Here is a 20,683-nt window from a genome sequence, read left to right on the forward strand (position 1 = left end):
AGTTACAGGGAAATACTTTTAAAACCAATAGGAGGAAATTTTTTTTTCACTCAAAGAATAGTTAAGCTCTGGAGTGCATTGCCAGAGGTTGTGGTAAGAGCAGATAGCGTAGCTGGTTTAAAGAAAGGTTTGTACAATATCCTGGAGAAAAAGTCCATAGTTATTGAGAAAGACATGGGGGAAGCCACTGCTTGCCCTGGATCGGTAGCATGGAATGTTTCAACTCCTTGGGTTTTGGCCAGGTACTAGTGACCTGGATTGGCCACCGTGAGAATGGGTTACTGGGCTTGATGGACCATTGGTCTGACCCAGTAAGGTTATTCTTATGTTCTTATGCAGCTTTCTGTGTGTACCCTGTACAGAAATGTATTTTATACAGTACTCATGTATCTTATAGTTCCTCTCCTGACCTGCTCAAATGCCACACCCTGAATGCTACTACTACTACTATTACTACTAATCACTTATATAGCACTGAAAGGCATACACAGCACTGTATATTTTGACATTTATAGATGGTCCCTGCTTGGAAGAGCTTACAATCTAACTTGGACAGACAGACATGGCATATAGGGTTGGGGATGTACCTCCATGTAGTCCATACTCTTGTCACATATATTATAAGCACATATACACCTATGCAATTTCATAATAGCCACCTCCCACATTTAAAACATGTTTTACATGTGGAAAATATTTTATATAATTTCCCTCCACCAAAGACACTTTTAAAAGGCATTTCCATCAGTAAAAAAAACAAAAAAAACCAAAATCCGACAGTGTTTATGTGTAGAAAAAGGCTTATAAAATTACTCTTTCAAAATGGGTAAGTTATGAAAATAGGCCCATATTCTATAAACGGTGCCTTGTTAGGCGCCATTAGGGGCACTACCAGTGCCTTACTTAAGTGGCCATGCCATTTAAAAATGAGTTAAAATAGTTAAAAAAAAACAAAAAATGTAGGTACCTTGAGGCGCATAGAAAACCAGCGCCTAGATTGCATTTACGGGAAGAGCCTTAGAACACCTATGGTTGAAGTAGGCTTGGCTAATGCCAGAAATGACCTTAGGCATCTTTATGCACCTCCGTAGTTGTGATTCACATCAAACATAGGCACTGGACATGTAGGCCTCGAAAATCCTATGTTTGAGGTAGCCATGATTTTACAAATGGCACCGTTGTGTGATTGACATGCGATCGGCGTGCATTTTATAGGCGGCTGCCAATAATGGCGCCGTTTCTAGAATTGGGCCCTTACAGTTTGTATGCAGAAGAGTTCATGAGCAAATGCATTTCCAAGAGAGGGGATGAGGGTTAGTGCAGAGCTGCCAAATGACCCAGTTCCATGAGACAGACTTTTTGGCCTGTTCTGATTTCAAACTTAAATCCTAAAAGCAGTGCAGTATTTGTAGTCCTTGATTCTATTCACTGAAATCAGTGCTACAGGTCCCATAATATATCTGGATAGGATTGCCTGATATCCAGAATTGGGCTAAAATCTCCCTCTTAGAACTGAGTAAGCTGGCAAGTCTGCTATGGGATAGTTTTATAACAGTGCACCTATATATAGACTCACAGAGGATGCCTGACTGACGTATATTCTATAAAGGAAAGAAAGTACATACTTTTCTTTATAGAATACTAACACAGTGCTCCTTTTACAGTTGTGGTAGTGAACTTCAGAGTGGTAAATGTGATGCAGCCCATAGGAACTGAATGGTCTGAGTCATATTTGCTGTGTGGAAATCACTACTGCAACTTTGTAAAAGGGACCCATAGCCAGGTAGAATACACATGCATACAGTTATGCTAGCCATAGAGCCAACATGTGTGCTTCTATATACCACAGATATGCATGTAGCTTTAGGGCCTGATTCTGTATAGGACGTCCAGTCTCAGCATCTGCCTAAGCAGCTTTTGAGAATTGCACATGGGTATCCTATATAGAATCACGTCTGTCCATTAACCCCACCTAACCAACCCGTTTTTCTAATCAGCATCCATGTCACAGATGCCATTTAGAGAATCGTGTTGCCGCTGAGCTGATTGTGTCAAGGGAATTTCCCTGCCACAATCAGCCGAGTGGCAGCCACAGGGAACCCTCGAACCCCCCTTCCTCCCCCCCACACACATATTGTCCGTGGCAGGAGGGATGACCACTCATCCTGCCGCAAACTGCAAAACAATCCCAAGCAGGAGAGATGCCCACTCCCTCCTAGCACCCCCCAACATCCCCAGCAGGTAGGATACCCACTCACTCCTGCCAGCACACCCCACCAGTACCTTTAAGAGGAAGGCTGGCCGGCCGGAGGAATGCCTACTCCCTCTGGCCGGCAGGGCCGCCTCTTCAGAAAAGTGAACCTTACCCTTCCCAGTGCATCCTGAGATGCATTGGGGAGGGGCCTAAAGCCCTGATTGGCCCAGGTGCTTAAGGCCCCTCCCATAGGAGGGGCTTTAGGCACCTGGGCCAACTAGAGTCTTAGGCCTCCTTTCCAGTGAATTCTGGGATGCACTGGGAATGGCCTAAGACTCCGATTGGCCAGATACCTAAAGCCACTTCCATGGGAGGGCTTAACTCAGCACTTAACTCAGTCAAACTCTTCCCCCAAATGCACCCCTCACTGTAGCTACTTTCCGGTGGACATCTCAGAAATGATAGGCGCCTACCGAGTTAGTTGCCTACCTGTAAATTATTTTTTAAATTGTTTTTTAATGATGCTTTCAGTTATCAGCAGCAATTAAGCCAATTAAAAAATTAAGTTAGGCACCTTGATTGGCTACATGCACCAATCTAGGTGTCTAACTTTAGGCATCTTATATTGAATCAGGGCCTTAGTGCCTCCTAAATAGGAGGGTGTAAGTGCTCCCACAGCCAGAAATAAACCAATAGAAAAAAAGCCCTTTTTGACAGCCATGTTAGGAATGTGCTTAGCACGTAAAAAAGGGTACTAAGCCTATTTCTCTGCACAGCTTAGTACAAGGGCCCTGAGGAAAGCAACTTCAATTGAGTTCTAAGGGTTACATGAAGCTAACGGCTTTCCATACGCAATAAAGCAAATGTGGTCATAATACTTAGCAGAGAGAAAAAAAGTAAACTAACTGCTATATTTTGAACAAGTTGCAACCTTTCCAACAAAGCTTGCTTAAGACCATTGCATAAAAAATAAGAGTAATCCCGAAAGTGGAATTATGAGAGCTTAAGAGTAATCAGTGCCTTTTTACCTGAAAAGACTTGAATAGACGTACCCCCTCTTTCTAGCGCAGAAAGCCGTGCTGAATGGCCCGTGCTGCTCCCGATACTCATAGGAACTTAGTGAGCATTGGAAGCAGAACGGGCCATTCAGTGCGGCTCCCTACGCTAGAAACTGCTATCGCAGTTTCATAAAAGGAGGCCTTAATCATTTGAAGAAAATAAAACAGGATTTGATTACTGAAGAGATATGAGCATCAAAACAACTAAGAGACCAGAAAACAACCTAGTACAGGGGTAGGCAATTCTGGTCCTCGAGAGCCGGAGCCAGGTCAGGTTTTCAGAATCTCCCACCATGAATATGTATGAGATGGATTTGCATGCACTACCTCCTTGAGATACAAATCTATCTCATGCATATTTATTGTGGATATCCTGAAAACCTGACCTGGCTCCGGCTCTCGAGGACCGGAATTGCCTACCCCTGACCTACTATCTTCAAGGAACTAGTGTAGGTTAGTTAGCTAGTGAAAAGGAACAAAGAAAGAGTGAGAGGCCACTTCATGAGCCACATGGCAGTAGATTTACTAGCATTTAAATGGTGTTTATTCTCTGATATCCAATTATATACAGCTGCTAAATAATCATTCGAGAGAAATAAGATCCAGCTCCATAGGATCCCCCAAATGAACTAGCTGATCGTCTAGGGCAGGGGTAGGCAATTCCGGTCCTCGAGAGCCGGAGCCAGGTAGGTTTTCAGGATATCCACAATAAATATGCATGAGATAGATTTGCATCTCAAGGAGGCAGTGAAAACCTGAACTGGCTCCGGCTCTTGAGGACTGGAATTGCCTACCCCTGGTCTAGGGTTACCATATGGCTCCAGAAAAAGGAGGACAGATTGAGAAATCTGTGTTTTACTTCCATTTTACTTCCCCGGATGCTAAGCTAAGACTTAACATGGCATTATTTAGGGTTTTTTAAATATATATTTTTTGGTCAATCCCGTGCTAATTTTTCCTATAGTGCTCCCATGTTAAATCTATGGTATCCAGATACCATACACTAATACAAACATGCTAGCAGGATAATATTTCCATGCCCATTCCCTGCCTATAACAAGCTTTTCCCAAAAATATTTACAAAAAACAAATAAATAACACACAATTAGCATTGCACAAACTGACAAATGACTGCAAAATGCTTTAGCACATTTTGTGGTGCCTTTTTCATGCATTAAATCTGCATTCGGCTTAACACGCTTCAGTTAAAAGCCCATAATTTTGGTACCTAGAAGCTGGGGCACGGGCAGTGTGTCTGGGAGGGAATGCATGGATGGGAGAACATCGCAGGGGAGGAGACATAGGCATCCTGGGACTGTCTGCCAAGTCTCTTCCCTGAAGAAGCCCTTTCTGGAAACGTCAATCGCTCCTCCTAAACTTACTTGCTCCACTTCATCACTGACGCTGAAACCGTGGATTGAAGACAAAGTTTTATTTTATTTTTCTTTCCAGCTTATGATTTATCTTTAATCTTACCTATTGTTTTGCCTTTTGTCTTTGTTTTGTTCTATTTCTATCATTTAAATTTCTCCAGAATTCTACTGTTCAACGGCTCCCCCTTCTGCTTCTATTCCTTTCTCTCCTCTCTTCTACCTTCCAAAGTATTTAGATCAATGCTGTCTTGTTAAAATGTTTATTTTATTTTTATTTTTCCTCTAACTCTACTTTTCACTTCTCTATTACCCTCCAGGTACTTTAGTTAGATTGTGAGCCTTCGGGACAGTAAGGGAATTTTTCAAGTACCTTTCTTATTTCTAATCTTAATGTATATTTTCTGTAAACCGCTTAGAACCTAACGGATGTAGCGCTATATAAGAAATAAATTACATTACATTACATAAATAGCAAACATACTAACATGAATGTTTGTGTACAGCACACATTTATATTCTTTTTCCTTGTTTCAACATAGAAAGATATTGTACATGAGAATGCCAAATTCCAGAATAATATTTAGCAGCAAATTCACTAGCTCTATTTTATTTTAGCCAGCTATCTCTTTTCACCGAAATAGTTGTCTAAGTATAACTGGCTAATGCTAAAGGCCCCCTTTTATCAAGCCACGTTAGGGTTTTTTTATCGCTTGTTGTGGTAAAAGCTCTGACGCTCATAGAAATTCTACGAGTGTCGGTGATTTTACCGCAGTGGCCGTCAATACAAAAAACCCTAATGCAGCTTGATAAAAGGGGGCCAAAATGTACTAACTGGCTAATTCTTTCCCTGCTTCCCCACCTTCCTCCAAGACCCAACCATGTGTCCTGGAATGAATAGTAGTTAAATACAATACCTCTTGAAATTAAACAGCTGTATTTGGCTATTCTTTACTAGAAACCTTTCAGCTGGCAGATCTAGTTGACCATTTTTGGCATCCTTAATGCAAAACTTACTATTCGTTTGGTGCTTTTAGTGTTAGTTTATAAAACTTATTAGGTGGCGGTATGATGGTTAATAATGTGCTATAAAAATGACCAAGTTCACACTATTCCTGTACAATCCCTACTCTGTTATGTTTACATAATTGAAATTTATTGTCAAAAATATATATATATCATACCTTGAATTCCTCCAGAATCTTGTAACTTTTCCCATGGTACTCACAAAAGTTTTTCACTTCTTTGCATTCCGGACAGCAACCATTATGTTCTACTTTGGTACACTTGGGATGGATTTTAGGGCATTCTGGTTGGTCACAAACAGGTCCATCCTCAGTACACACACATGGGCAATTAGAGTGCCCTGGGTAAAACTTTTCCCCCAGTTTGTATACAAAGCCACTGTCGTCCACGCACCCTTTTCCTCGATAGTCATCGAAGATCAGATTGTCATTACTGGAGGTCTGATCTCCCTCATCAGCGGGATAGTCTTCATGATTAATAGCAGCTGGGATGACCAAAGCAGATATTGCCAGCAAAAGCACGCATGATGTATCAATATGTAGAGCCATCCCCTAACACAAAGTCTTTGCAGTAGTTCTCCAACTTTAAAAGTCCTCCGCTGTTTCCATTTGTATACTGAAGTTGCTAGAAATAAAACATTGAAATATTAAAAGGAAACAGATTCAAACTTTTATCATATAAATTAATGGAGGTTAAACGGTATTTCAAAATGCATTAGTAGTAAGCAGTACTTTATTCTAGCACAAAAAAAAAAATGCTAGTACTTGCATACAGAGACATCCTTAAGGGCTGCAGAGACCACCGAGGTAGCACCCCCCGCAATACCCCCCCCTAGCAATTAGCCACAGAGTTAATAAAAGGACAACTCTGCAAATACTACAACGGTAGGGAAAGCATGTGGAACATGGCTCTTGAAGTTTTCAAACTCCTCTGCATGTAAACATATATGATATTTCTGGAATCCAGTGGATTACAGGACCCGAGGCAACATGGGTGATCAGAAAATTGGATAGAAGGAGAGTGCTAGATGTGGTGTATTTAGATTTTAGCAAAGCCTTTGACAGTGTTCCACACAGGCATCTAATAAGCTTCACAAAACAGTATAGGATGAAGTTAAGGAAATACATTTTTACAAAAAGGGTGGTAGACACTTGGCATAGTCTCATGGTAGAGGTGGTGGAGACAAAGACTGTGTCTGAATTCAAGAAAGAGTGAGATCTCTTAGGGAAAGGAGGAGATAGTGGATGCTGCAGATAGGTAGACTGGATGGGCCATTTGGTTTTTATCTGCCATCATATTTTTGTGTGTGTGTATCATGGGAAGGGGTCGGTGTGTGGGTGTGTACACATTTGTGTATGTCTGTGCATGTATGTGTGTATGTGATGGGTACAAGTCTGCTTGTGTCTATATATGTGTGTTGGTATGTCTGTGATCAAGAGAGGACATGAGAGAGAAAGGCAGTTTGCAATGTGCAAAATTCCCTAATCATATTCTAGTGAATCAGAGTATGTATATTTGTAGCTGTTAGAGCTGATGTGTCCATAGAAATGTATTATGGCATTTTATAGAGAGGGCTCATTTCTCTTCTACCTTCCACCAGATGCAAAAACTTCACCTGTACAGAATAGAAGCTTTCTCCAGATCACCTCTTTCCTTCCTGTGAGTAGATTTTACTTCCAATCCTCTGCACTAACTGGTTTTCTGTTGGCTGGATCCTACCTCGTAAAGAAAGTCTCTGCTGCTACTTAAAATGCACACAGGTAGGGCAGGATCACTCTTTCGGGAGAGGAACTAGATAACTGCAGATAGAGGTTTCAAAATGTCCAGATATATTACTTATCCTTTTTGCCACTAATATAAAATTATGCTGACTTCTGAAAAAAAGCCACACAGTTGGCAACCCTAATCTCCTGAGTCCTGAGAATATTTCACAGGACCCCACCCTAAGCATGTGCAAAGCTGCCTATGGGTTCAATATTTCTCTGCCCACTACAGTGGTGTACCCAGCTTTCTGGCTACCACGGGAGGAGCACTTCCTTCTCCGATCGGAGCACACTCTCCTTCAGGCAGTAGAAGGAGTATGTGGAACAGCATGGGGCTGCAGTCTGCAGGTCCCCTGCCTCAAAATAAGGAGTTTACGTCAGAGGAAGCAGGTGCCGGCAGAGTTGACGGCTGCACGCACGGAGACCATGACCTTGTGACTCCTCCAGCACCCCCAGATCCCTGCACCTGAAGTGGACTAGTCCCACTGCTTTGCTCTTGGGATGCTAGAGACCCTCTGTAACAGATATTACTTGGTAATACAGATAGCTCCAATAAGAAAACTGCCTGATTCTTGAAGTAATTTTCAGAGCAGAATCAAAGACAAAAAAATGAAATAAAATTATAAGGAATAATTTTTTTTTTTTTTGGAGCAGCTGAAAAGTCCTGTTTATTCTATACACTATCAGTGTCAATGTAGCCCAAGATGGATGGCATTTTCTTTACATTAAACCAGTACTTGTGCACTAGATCTTCACTTGACAAGATCCTTCAAGTAATTCCAGCCATCTTGGGTGTATTCAGTAATCTTAGCTGGAGCTAAATCAAGTGCTGACACAGTCTTGTCTACTCCCCAGTTCCAGGGATAGGGAATAATTAATATTCACATCTGTGGAATCTTCACTTGTAACATAGTAGAAGATGGCAGTTCATCCAGTCTGCCCAACAGTCACACTCATGATCAATTCATAATTATCGATCACCTAGAGTCTTCTTAAATGGCTAGAACAAGTTTATCTTAATTCTGATTAGGCTATATATTAAGGAATTTTGGTATGTATAATTTATACTTTCATTCTTTTTCATATTTATAGTATTTGTAAACGCATACCATCCATGCCTTGAAGAAGCTCTGTTTACAGCGTGAGAGCGAAACGGAGATCCTCCGTCACTGGTTTTGAGGCCGGGTAGAAAATCACACCCGAGCTAAGTATCTTATACAAATATTATGGCCCTGATAAGGGTTCATATACTTGCTTGCTAGTTGGGTAAAAGCCCTTAGGCATTTATTTATTTATATTTGAGAAAACAAGATTAAAAAATAAGTAATAAAATTAGAAATTAAGTAGCTCTCAACAAGAAACCCTTTGGATCGATGATAGCTCGCATTTAGGCTAGCAAGCCTAGACAAGTTCAAGTGGCTACTAGCTGTGAGCACTTGAGATCCATAGTCTCTAATAGAGTGCTAATGAGATTAGTTTGCTCTGGCATTAGCCTATGTCCAGGCAATTCATAATTAAACCAGGTGTGTCTATGTGTTGGCCATATGTTCCTATGGGCTAGGAAGCTTAGGTTGGAGGCACTTGTGGGGTGATAAATTTGATTGGAAGGACTAGTTTGAACCATGTAGGGGTAGTAGTTTACCCCAGACTCAGATTCGAAGATTACAAACTATTCAAAATAAAGCTATTTGTCTTCTTTTTAATGCGTCACGTTATCACCATCTTGCTCCTTTATATCTTCAATACCATTGGCTTCCAATTTAGTTTCATATTAAATTTAAAATTCTTATTTTAACTTTTAAATCAATTCATTGTAATAGTCCGTCTTATCTTTCTTTACTTATTCATCTTTATTGTCCAACAAGAGTTTTACATTCTTTGAATGATCAGCATCTTCATATCCCTTCTGCTCGTTCAGTTCATTATGAACTTACTAGAGAGAGCACAGTTGTTGTTTTTTGTCTTTCACTATCTCTCTGGAATTCTCCTCCATCTTCAGTATGTCTTGAATTTACATATTTAAGATTTAGAACTTTGTTAAAGACTTTTCTTTTTAAACAGGCTTTTCTATTCAGTTGGATGGCTCAGATTTACTAGCAATGCGGCCTGCAATTTTTATTTTTTTACTTGAAATGTAGCTAATTTTATTGTATGTTTTATTGATTATGTGAACCGCTCTGTTATTATATAAGGAAGGGTGGTATATTGAATAAAATAAACCATAAGTTATGGCTCTACCTAAACTCCTCCTCCAGACTATCTCTCACCCAACTGTTTAGAAAATTGCCAGTAAATAGCAATATTCAGCAGCAGTGCCTAATTAAGTGCTTCTGAATATCGGCAGTCAACCAGCTCAGCAAGGTTTAACCGGGCAGGAGCCTCTCCTACTCAGTTAAACCCATTTGAGCATTGACCCCTACTTGCTCACAAAATGCCTCACCTCAGCCACATATACACAACATGGATAAAGCCTCACTAAACACTAAGGGCTCCTTTTACTAAGTTGCTTCAGCGTTTTTAGTGCACGCAGGATTTTAGCGCACGCTAAACCTGCGCTACGCGGCTAGAACTAACGCCAGCTCAATGCTGGCATTAAGGTCTAGTGCGCGCGGCAATTCAGCGTGCGCTATTCCACGCGTTAAAGCCCTAATGCAGCTTTGTAAAAGGAGTCCTAAGGCTGGATTCTAGCAAGGAGTCCCAAAGAAAGGAGGTGGTAATCTAACTAATCAGATTGCACATATTTAAAAAAAAAAAAAATTGATGTGGCGAATGGCGCCTATGTTGAAGGCTCCGTTCTCATGCCTATGGAAGCATCTAAGCATGCCTAAGGATGTCTGAGGCTAGTGTGAGTGTGGTTTATGCTGGAAGAAGCCTTAGGTGTCCTTATGCGACTTTAGGCATTTCTGTGGGCGCAAGACAGGCACCTTAAATGTAGGCCTATAAAATGCTGGCCTACATTTAAGGCACCTGTTTTAAAAATAGCCGCAGCCGAAAGCCTGAAGTCATAATGCCGTTGTACAGGGCCATGGTGAGACCTCATCTGGAGTACTGTGTGCAATTCTGGAGGCCACATTACAGTAAAGATGTGCGCAGAATTGAATCGGTTCAGCGGACGGCCACCAGGATGATCTCGGGGCTCAAGGGTCTCTCGTATGAAGAGAGACTGAACAAATTGCAGCTCTACACTCGAGGAACATAGGAAGAAGGGAGACATGATCGAAACATTTAAGTACCTCCCGGGACGTGTCGAAGTGGAAGATGATATTTTCTTTCTCAAGGGACCCTCGGCCACAAGAGGGCACCCGCTCAAACTCAGGGGCGGAAAATTTCATGGCGACACCAGAAAGTATTTCTTCACAGAGAGAGTGGTTGATCATTGGAACAAGCTTCCAGTGCAGGTGATCGAGGCAGACAGCGTGCCAGACTTTAAGAATAAATGGGATACCCATGTGGGATCCCTACGAGGGTCAAGATAAGGAAATTGGGTCATTAGGGCATAGACAGGGGGTGGGTAAGCAGAGTGGGCAGACTTGATGGGCTGTAGCCCTTTTCTGCCGTCATCTTCTATGTTTCTATGTGATCGAGGCAGACAGCGTGCCAGACTTTAAGAATAAATGGGATACCCATGTGGGATCCCTACGAGGGTCAAGATAAGGAAATTGGGTCATTAGGGCATAGACAGGGGGTGGGTAAGCAGAGTGGGCAGACTTGATGGGCTGTAGCCCTTTTCTGCCATCATCTTCTATGTTTCTATGTTTCTATAAACAGCACTGATGTGTGATTGACACATGATCAGTAACCATTTTTAGGTGGCTGCCAATACTGGCACTGTTTATAGAATATGGGCCTAACAAAATTACCATAGATAGAAATGTGCAGATTATAACTAAACTGGACACTTCCAAAGACTCGGCAAGCAGTGCTACACTAAAGAAATAGAAACAGAAATGCATTTCTTATTGCACTGAGCAAAATGTAGAGAGAAAAGGGATGCTGCACATTCAGATTCCTAACGTTGACATATTCAAATAGCTAATTCAAGGCTGCCTTTATTATCTGGACAGCTCAGCCTCTGTTATTTTGTGCTGGCTGCAGAATGTGTGTCCATAGTCTCTCATGGGCTTGCGGAGGTTGGTTGATGACACCGATTCTCTCAATGTGAGGCAATGGGGCATTCTCTGTGCAGAGCTTGGGCTCTTTCATGAATACTCAAGGACCATGGATCAAATCTAGCATGTAATAGAAAAGGTGCCGGTAGTCAACACTATCAGGAACCCACTGAAAAAAAAAGCTCTGGTATTAGGCAGATATTTATTAGCCTCTTTCATCCTTCTTGCTGTAAAAAAAAAAAAGCCAATGGCCATGAAAGTAGAAAGGTCATAAGAACATAGGAATTACCATGCTGTAACAGACCAAAGGTCCATCAAGTCCAGTATCCTGTTTCCAATAGTGGCCAACCCAGGTCCCAAGTACCTAGCTAGATCCCAAGTAGTAAAACAGAATTTATGCTGTTTATCCAAGCAGTGGATTTCCCCAAGCCATCTCAGTAATGGCCTTTTTAAATCCCTGCTAAGCTAACTGATTTCACCACATTCTCTGACAACGAATTCCAGAGTTTAATTACACGTTGTGTGAAGATATATTTTCTCTGGTTTGTTTTAAATCTACTACTTAGTAGCTTCATCAAATGTCCCTTAGTTCTAGTATATTTTAGAAAGAGTGAACAAGCGATTCACATCTACCCTTTCTACTCCACACATTATTTTATAGACCTCTATCATATCACTCCTGAGCCATCTCTACTTCAAGCTGGAGAGCCCTAACTGCTTTAGCCTTTCCTCATAGGGAAGTCGTCTCATCCCTTTTATCATTTTTGTCGCCCTTCTCTGTACCTTTTTTAATTCTGCTATATCTTTTTTGAGATATGGTGACCAGAACTGCACAGCTTTTTATGTGGTCACAACATGCCCTATTAGTCTGCTTTGAGCATTTTGCTGCAGGTTAAACAAATCCATAAGCATTCACAGAGGTGTTCTTTATAAGTTATAGCCATGATGTTCTTTATTTTTTACTTTTTATTTCATTTTGTTCGTTGTTCCTCAATTTTCACATTCTTATTTAAATTTTTTTATTCAACATGTATTTTGCATTCAGTTTTATCATCATGTTTTTATACTATATTCCTGAATTCTTTAAGAATAAGATGTCTGGTTATCAACCAACAAGATCATTGTGATCTGAAAATTCTGCGTTGCTGAAGATAAGTGTCAACCCAAAATATGTGGAAACTAACAGCTTCTCCTACAAAGCCACACTAGCGGCTGCCCTAACGGCCCCAAAGCCCATAGAGATTTAAAGGGCTTCGGGGCTGTTGCCGTGCGGCTCTGTAAAAGAGGCTGTAAGGCAATGACCTTCTCATGTGCAGGAGTAAAATTGAGGAATCCCCTTGTTGGGCAAATTTGGAAGTGCAGTGATAGGGTGTTACTTAAAATACAATCGTTTGTTGATGCATTCCTTTGAATATTGATTACACTTGTTTGATGATTTGCTGCAACAATTGAATCCTGTTTTTATTTGTCTTAATTTGTTTTAACATTTTATGTATGTAATAGTTTTGTAAACCGTTTTGGCATAAAACGGTATACAAATTATTAAAATAAATAAATAAATATATTGTTTTATGAATTGTTTTGATGTCATCAGATTTATTATATAAATGTATTAAACCATATGCATGTGATATGATCTGTTTATACGATTGTTTATATGTTGTTTTTGTTTAATTTATCATTTTTAGTATCTCACTAGCCCCCTGAGAAAGGCTTGTGCCGAAACTGGGATCCTAACTGGGACCACAACAGATGAGAGTGTTTCTCTTTGTTGGACTAATAAATGTATCTCATTTGGTTGTTTTGAGACATCTCACTTGCCTCTTTTTTTGTGTTTTGGACCAGAACTGCACACAATATTTGAGGTGCGGCCGTACCATAGAGCAATACACATAGGTAAACAATATTTTTCATTTTATCAATAACTCTAACATATGATATATAAAATCACCCTTATTGTTATACTATAAAAATATTTATTAGTCATATTTATGAACACTAATAGATCAAACTAGAAATGTAAGTAGAATTTATGAGACTTACTATTAGCAAAGCTTGCACTGCTTAACTTGTATTGTAAAACACAATTGCATGGCAAGAATCCTATTTTTCTTTTTATATCACAGAACAAAAAGGCTACAGTGTTTCCAACTTGGTCTTAATGCAGAAAGCACGTTGAAGCTGCTGAGCTGAAAAATAGCCACAAGGACAGTAATATATCACTGTAGTACAATTGCCTTGATATCTCTGGACACTGGAGTTTTTCTAGATGTATTTTTACAATTGATTTATAAAGTGCTTTTCAAGTTTCTTAGTGAGGGTGATGATGGAAGTGGTTGAGGGATACTGGGAAAACAAGGCAAGCTTTGGCATCTAGTGGCAGAGTTCTTGATGTGTTAAACCAATTGACTGAAATATTCTTTTATTAAAGTATTACCTGATAGACAAGGCGGTATCAGATAAACACCTAGACATGGAAACCAACTGACATAACTAAGCATCTTACAACTGGAGTATGCTATTGCACAATGAGAAAACAAACAGTGCCATGCATGGGGATGATGAATTTTTATTCAATATGATTGTCATAACCAGACTACTAATTTATCATAGCGTGGGTAATTTTTAAATTCATTTCCATGGAAATGGGCTTTTCTAAAACTGTCTGCCCTGTATGAATTTAAAAGTATGCATACTACACCACTTTGCACGTGCTTTCACCCACTGTACTGGAGAGTGGTCATTTGTGTTTTTACCATTGTATTTGTTACAACTGTTGTGTTTGTTACAATTTAAGAAGCTTTTGAAAACTCACTTTTTATGCAAGCTTTTTCAGTATGATTATAGAATAACATTTTGTGTTGAGTTTTATATTGAATCAGAACATGTAACTGGAAAAACCAGATCAGAGTATCAGGAGATTAAAAGTGTGGCAGAAATTCCAACCTCGACTGGGGATGCTTCTGAGACCAGGCATCCTATACAGAATCTGGCCCATAGTGTCAAACTGATAAAACTATTCAGGCCTCTTTTGGCTACTTACATATACTACATTGTTTAAAGCCGATGCTAACACCTTTTGATTTTAGAACTGTAGTTCAGGAAATAGTTATCTCCAGATTGGACTACTGTAATGCACTGTACCGTGGAATAACTAAAACAAGAAGCAGTGCATTGCAGTTGGTCCAAAATGCAACAGCATGGTTTATGGGCGTTTTCAACATGTTTAAATGGATTTGCATATAAAATAATGTTAATATGTATTTTACACAATAAAACTAAAGTTGTTTTCCAAGATTTATTGTGGTTTTGGTTAATTTGTTTAGTTCTTTGGGAAGAAAATAACCTTAGTGATCGGTGTTGCGAAGAAAGAAGGTGGATACAAAATGGGAGTATCAGAGGAAGATTGGAAAAAGGACTTCAGAGGAAGGAAATGGGATACAACTTTAATTCAGAGTGGAGAGAATAAGAGGAGGAATAAAGGAGCCAATGAAGAAAGGATCATAAGGATTAGGAAGAAGAATGAAGGGAAAAATAAAAGGGAGATCCTGAATTGAGCAGGTGGATATCCTGAATCAAATGAGAGAAGGAAAGAGGATCCATTCTTACAAACCTCCTATAGCCAATATTTCTCTCAATTATTTCTTCAATGCCCTTCCTGGTTCCATCACTCTGCATCCCCTCACTCTAATCCAGTGGTCTCAAACTCAAACCCTTTGCAGAGCCACATTTTGGATTTGTATGTACTTGGAGGGCCTCATAAAAAAATAGAGGGGCATAATCGAAAGGGACGTCTAAGCCACAAGTTTTCATCTAAGTCACAAATCGTCCAAAGTAAAAAACAGCCTAGGACACATTTTCGAAAAATACGTCCAAATTTTTTTTTCTTTAGAAAATCGTCTAACTATATGTTCTGCCGATCTGATCGTCCAAGTCGCTAAATCGTCCATCTTTATACCACATTTTCGTCCAAGTCAAAAACACTTAAAACAAGCCTTGTTGGACGTGGTAGGGGTCTGTAAAGTGATGGACTGAACACCCAGACATGGCACCTAAATAGTGGGGTACTTTACAAGGCACTGCTGTGAAATTCACAAAAAGGATGCCATGTCTTCTCCTCACTACAGCTCCCTTATAGGTCATGGTGAGCCCCCCAAACTACCTCCAGAATCCCCTAGACCCACTTATCTACCACCCTAATAGCCACTTATATGCCAATACAAAAGGGTTTTGGGGGTGTATAATGAAGTGCGCATGTTTAAGTATCAATGCAGTGATTACAGGGGCTTATGGGCATGGGTCCTCCTCTCTATGGTTCCCTAACCCACCCCCAAGACGACTTAAGCTGCCTCTGTGCTGGACGACTAGGCTTTCCTAAGCCAGGCGGCCAGGTGATGATGGTCTGGAGGCTGAATTTTAAAGGTGTGATTAATATTTTTATGGGGGTGGGGGATCTGTGATCACTGGGGTAGTGTGTGGGGGTCTGTTTTATGTGTTTGCAGTGCTTATCTGGTGACTTTAGGTGGTTTTTTTTTGTGACTTAGACCATGTTTTACATCAGGGCTGCCCAAGTCCAGTCCTCGAGATCTACTGGCAAGCCAGGTTTTCAGGATATCCACAATGAATATGCATGACAGAGATTTGCATACCAAGAAGGCAGTGCAAGCAAATCTATCTCATGCATATTCATTGTGGATATCGTGAAAACCTGGCCTGCCAGTAGATCTCGAGGACTGGACTTGGGCAGCCCTTTTTTACATGGTCTAAGTCACAACATCCAAGTTCCGTTGATCCTGGGCTGTATAACTCGGTTATACATGCTGTACGACTAAGTCTAAGCCGGTCCATGTCCTGCCCAACTCCCGCCCTCGACACTCCTCCCGAAATGCCCCATTTAGCTTTGGTCGTTCAGCAGCACTATGAAGGCCTAGGTCATTTAGAAATACGTCCAAAACCCGTTTTTATTATCGGCACTTGGACGTATTTGGGAAATGTTCGTCCAAGTGACTTAGGCCAGTTTTTGGACGTTTTTCTCTTTTGATTATGAGCCCCTGAATGTCTTATTAAAGACATGACAATTTTGAATGAGGTGAAACTCTTTCCTTTTGGCTGTCTTAATAATAATATTGTAATTTATAGCTAAAGAGACATATGATCAAGAAACTGTTTTATTTTACTTTTGTGATTATGATAAACATACCAATGGCCTCAAAACAGTATCTGGTGGGCTGCATGTGGTCCTCGGGCCACAAGTTTGAGACCACTGCTCTAATCCCTTTATTCTAGCCCAATACTCCCTCCCATTCCCTCATTTATATTCCCTATATATTTCTTCCACATTCCTTTTCTCTACTGGGTCCCCTGATCTACTATTCACTCAATCATTATCCATAGCCTTTCCAATATTTACTGTATTTTCTCGCATATAACGCGCGCGTTATACGTGGTTTTTACATACCGCGCATATCCTTGCGCGTTATACGGGTGAGCGCATTGTACAAATTTTTTTTTACATAGTTCACCCCCCCCGCAGGACTGCTTGCACCCCCACCCCGAAGGACTGCTCGCACGCACCCACCCCCCCACCCCGAAGGACCGCTCGCACGCACTCCCACCTGCACCCGCACCCCCACCCTGAAGGACCGCTCGCATCCCCACAGCCTCCCGACCCCCCCATCATGTAGAAGCTCCTACCGGTGTCCTGCTGCTTCTTCTTGGCGGTCCCGACACCCGACACGATCGGGGCAAGAGGGAGCTCAAGCCCTCTTGCCCCAGCCAACCGCGGCACCCCCGACACGATCGGGGCAAGAGGGAGCTCAAGCCCTCTTGCCCCCCCAACTCCCCGACACGATCGGGGCAAAAGGGAGCCCAAGCCCTCTTGCCCCGCCGACTCCCCAACTCCCTGACAATATCGGGCCAGGAGGGAGCCCAAGTCCTCCTGGCCCTGGCGACCCCACCCCCTGCTAGTTGTTCGAGCCAGGAGGGAGCCCAAACCCTCCTGGCCACGGTGACCCCCTACCCCCACCCCGCACTACATTACAGGCAGGAGGGATCCCAGGCCCTCCTGCCCTCGACACAAACCCCCCTCCCCCCAACGACCGCCCCCCCCCAAGAACCTCCGACCACCCCCCCCAGCCGACCCGCGACCCCCCTGGCCGACCCCCACGACACCCCCACCCCCCTTCCCCGTACCTTTGTGTAGTTGACCGGACAGACGGGAGTCAAACTCGCCTGTCTGGCAGGCAGCCAACGACAGAATGAGGCCGGATTGGCCCATCCGTCCCAAAGCTCCGCCTACTGGTGGGACCTAAGGCGCCTGGCCAATCAGAATAGGCCCGGGAACCTTAGGTCCCAAATGGGGGCGGGGCCTGAGGCACATGGACCCAACCCGACCATGTGCCCAAGGCCCCGCCCCCAGGAGAGACCAAAGGCTCCCGGGCCTATTCTGATTGGCCCAAGCGCCTTAAGCTCCACCAATAGGTGGAGCTTTGGGATGGATGGGCCAATCCGGCCTCATTCCGTCGTTGGCTGCCTGCCGGACAGGCGGGTTTGGCTCCCGTCTGTCCGGCCAACTACACAAAGGTACGGGGAAGGGGGTGGGGGTGTCGTGGGGGTTGGCCAGGGGGTTGCGGGTCTGCTGGGGGGGCGGTCGGAGGTTCTTGGGGGGGGCGGTCATTGGGGGGAGGGGGGTTTGCATCGAGGGCAGGAGGGCCTGGGATCCCTCCTGCCCATAATGTAGTGCGGGGTGGGGGTAGGGGGTCGCCGTGACCAAGAGGGTTTGGGCTCCCTCCTGGCCCGATATTGTCGGGGAGTTGGCGGGGCAAGAGGGCTTGGGCTCCCTTTTGCCCCGATTGTGTCGGGGGGGGCAAGAGGGCTTGAGCTCCCTCTTGCCCCGATCGTGTCGGGGGTGCCGCGGTTGGCTGGGGCAAGAGGGCTTGAGCTCCCTCTTGCCCCGATCGTGTCGGGGGTGCCGCGGTTGGCTGGGGCAAGAGGGCTTGAGCTCCCTCTTGCCCCGATCATGTCAGGGAGTCGGGGAGTCGGCGGGGCAAGAGGGCTTGACGTTAGAGAAAGGGCGAACCGCTGGAAGAGGAAGCAGCGCAGGCGCAGGGCTCACGGAAGGGCCGGGACCGCCAAGAGAAAGCAGCAGGACACCGGTAGGAGCTTCTATATGATGGGGGGAGGCTGTGGGGGTGCGAGCGGTCCTTCAGGGTGGGGGTGCGGGTGGGAGTGCGTGCGAGCGGTCCTTCAGGGAGGGGGTGCGAGCGGTCCTGCGGGGGGGGGGGTGAATCGGACGTCGGGGGGGCATCAGGCTTTCAGGATGGGGACAGGACTTCAAGGGGGAGAGGAGAGTCGGGGCGGGCGAAAGGAGAGTCGTGCGGCGACGGGAGAGTTGGGCAGCATGCGCGGTATACGGGTGTGCGCGGTATATAAAAATTTCTGTACATAAATTTGTGTTTTCCGCACGCTATACCCGTGTGCGCGTTTTACACGGGGGCGCGTTATCTACGTGAAAATACGGTACTCTTATTTAAGATTTATATCCTGTTCTTTCACAGTTCCGGGAAAGGAACATTACTATATAACATCAATCATTCTTTCTATACCCTTTCTCTCTCCACCCAGAGCACAATACTGCAAGCTACATCCTTCTCTTCCGCTGTGTAATGGTGTAAATACATGATTCAAACTATGATACTCAATTCCTTAACTCCAAAAGAAGAGGAAGTGGCTCAAGGCACAACACTGCCACTGTTCTAGTCCCAAGTCAAAATGAAATGGGAAAGAAAGATACTGTACTTCACTACAAGTTACTTTAATCCAGACCCCAGTCTCCTACATAGATTCTGCTGAAGAGAAAATAATAACTGAAACTGCCGCATTTAGATTTAACAAGGGAAACCATGATCACTTGAGCAACTTAGGTATAATTTAAAAAAAAAGCTACAAGAGTTAAAAATATGCATACAGCATACAGTCTGCTTAAAAAGAAACCATCTTCTAAGTCCAGAGAAAATTATTCCAAATTTTATAAAAGCCCAAAATGAAAGACAATTTACTGGTGACATTAAAATCTGTAACAGTGCCTGAAGACTGGAAGGTGGTCTAGGGCACCAGTGATCTGAGATTCTATAGACCAAAGAATTTAAAGTCAGTGCTGAGCAAATTGATGGAAGGTATTCATAAAGGCAGAATTACTAGGCATATAGAGAAATATGACTTAATGAGACAGAGCCAGCATGGAATTAGCGAAGTGTAGTCATGCCTTACTAATCTAGTAGAATTCTTGGAAGGTATAAATAAGCATGTGGACAAGGACAAGCCAGTTGATATATCTGGATTTAGAAAGGTATTTTGAGAGACTACTGAGGAAATTTAACAGTTATAGGATAGGAGGCAACATGGAATGGTAACCGATCAAAGAATAGGAAACAAACAGTAGAACTAAAAAAAAAAAAAAAAAGCTGAATAGTGGAGTGCCTCAGTGATCTGAATTAGGACCAGTGTTGTTTAATTTATTCATTAATCAACTGGAAATGGAAGTAATGAGTGAGGTGACCAAACATACAGATGAAATAAATTATTCGCAGCCGTTAAAAAACATGCAGACTGTAAATTTTAAAATAAATAAAATAAATTTTAAAATAAATAAAAATAAAATAAACTGCACAAGGACTTTGACACACTGGAGAAATAGACATCTAAAAATAGCAGATGAAATCTAATACAGACAAGTGAACAACAAGGCACATGGTGAATAATTATCCTACATATGGGGACCGATTTATTAGTTTTTTGGCACGCTTTTGCCTCCAAAGACGCTGCTTCACTATCAGTACGTTTACCCATATTTACTGCCAGTTTGTATTCAGTCATCTACGGTAGTATATTTATCATTACACCGGAAGTTTGTGTGTTTGTGGGTGTTTTTTCACCTATAAGAATCTTAAGACTCCTGAGGCAGGCCGATTGATGTCGAAACATGTACATGTCGAGTCATTGAGTTTGAACTATATAGTTGATGAATAAAGGACTTTTATGTAACAAATAGTGTTCACCAATCTTATTAGGACATAGTCACTCTTTGTTTTGCGACCGATTTACTGAATCATATTAAAATTGAACATTCACTGTGATATTTAACACCTGATTTCTGAAAGGTGTT

General features: G+C 42.5%; 1 protein-coding gene across 1 annotated transcript in view; it reads right to left on the minus strand.

Annotated features, from left to right (window-relative positions):
- Window positions 1-6,169: 6,169 nt before the first annotated feature.
- The window catches only part of SPAG16 (sperm associated antigen 16), a 695,820-nt gene continuing 681,306 nt past the window's right edge, over window positions 6,170-20,683 (minus strand). Inside the window, exon 17 of the mRNA XM_033946736.1 lies at window positions 6,170-6,272. Coding sequence (XP_033802627.1) covers window positions 6,180-6,272 — 93 coding nt within the window. The 3' untranslated portion in view covers window positions 6,170-6,179. The remainder of the gene's footprint in view (window positions 6,273-20,683) is intronic.

The sequence above is a fragment of the Geotrypetes seraphini genome, chromosome 5 (genome assembly GCF_902459505.1).
Source record: "Geotrypetes seraphini chromosome 5, aGeoSer1.1, whole genome shotgun sequence".
NCBI lineage: Eukaryota > Metazoa > Chordata > Amphibia > Gymnophiona > Dermophiidae > Geotrypetes > Geotrypetes seraphini.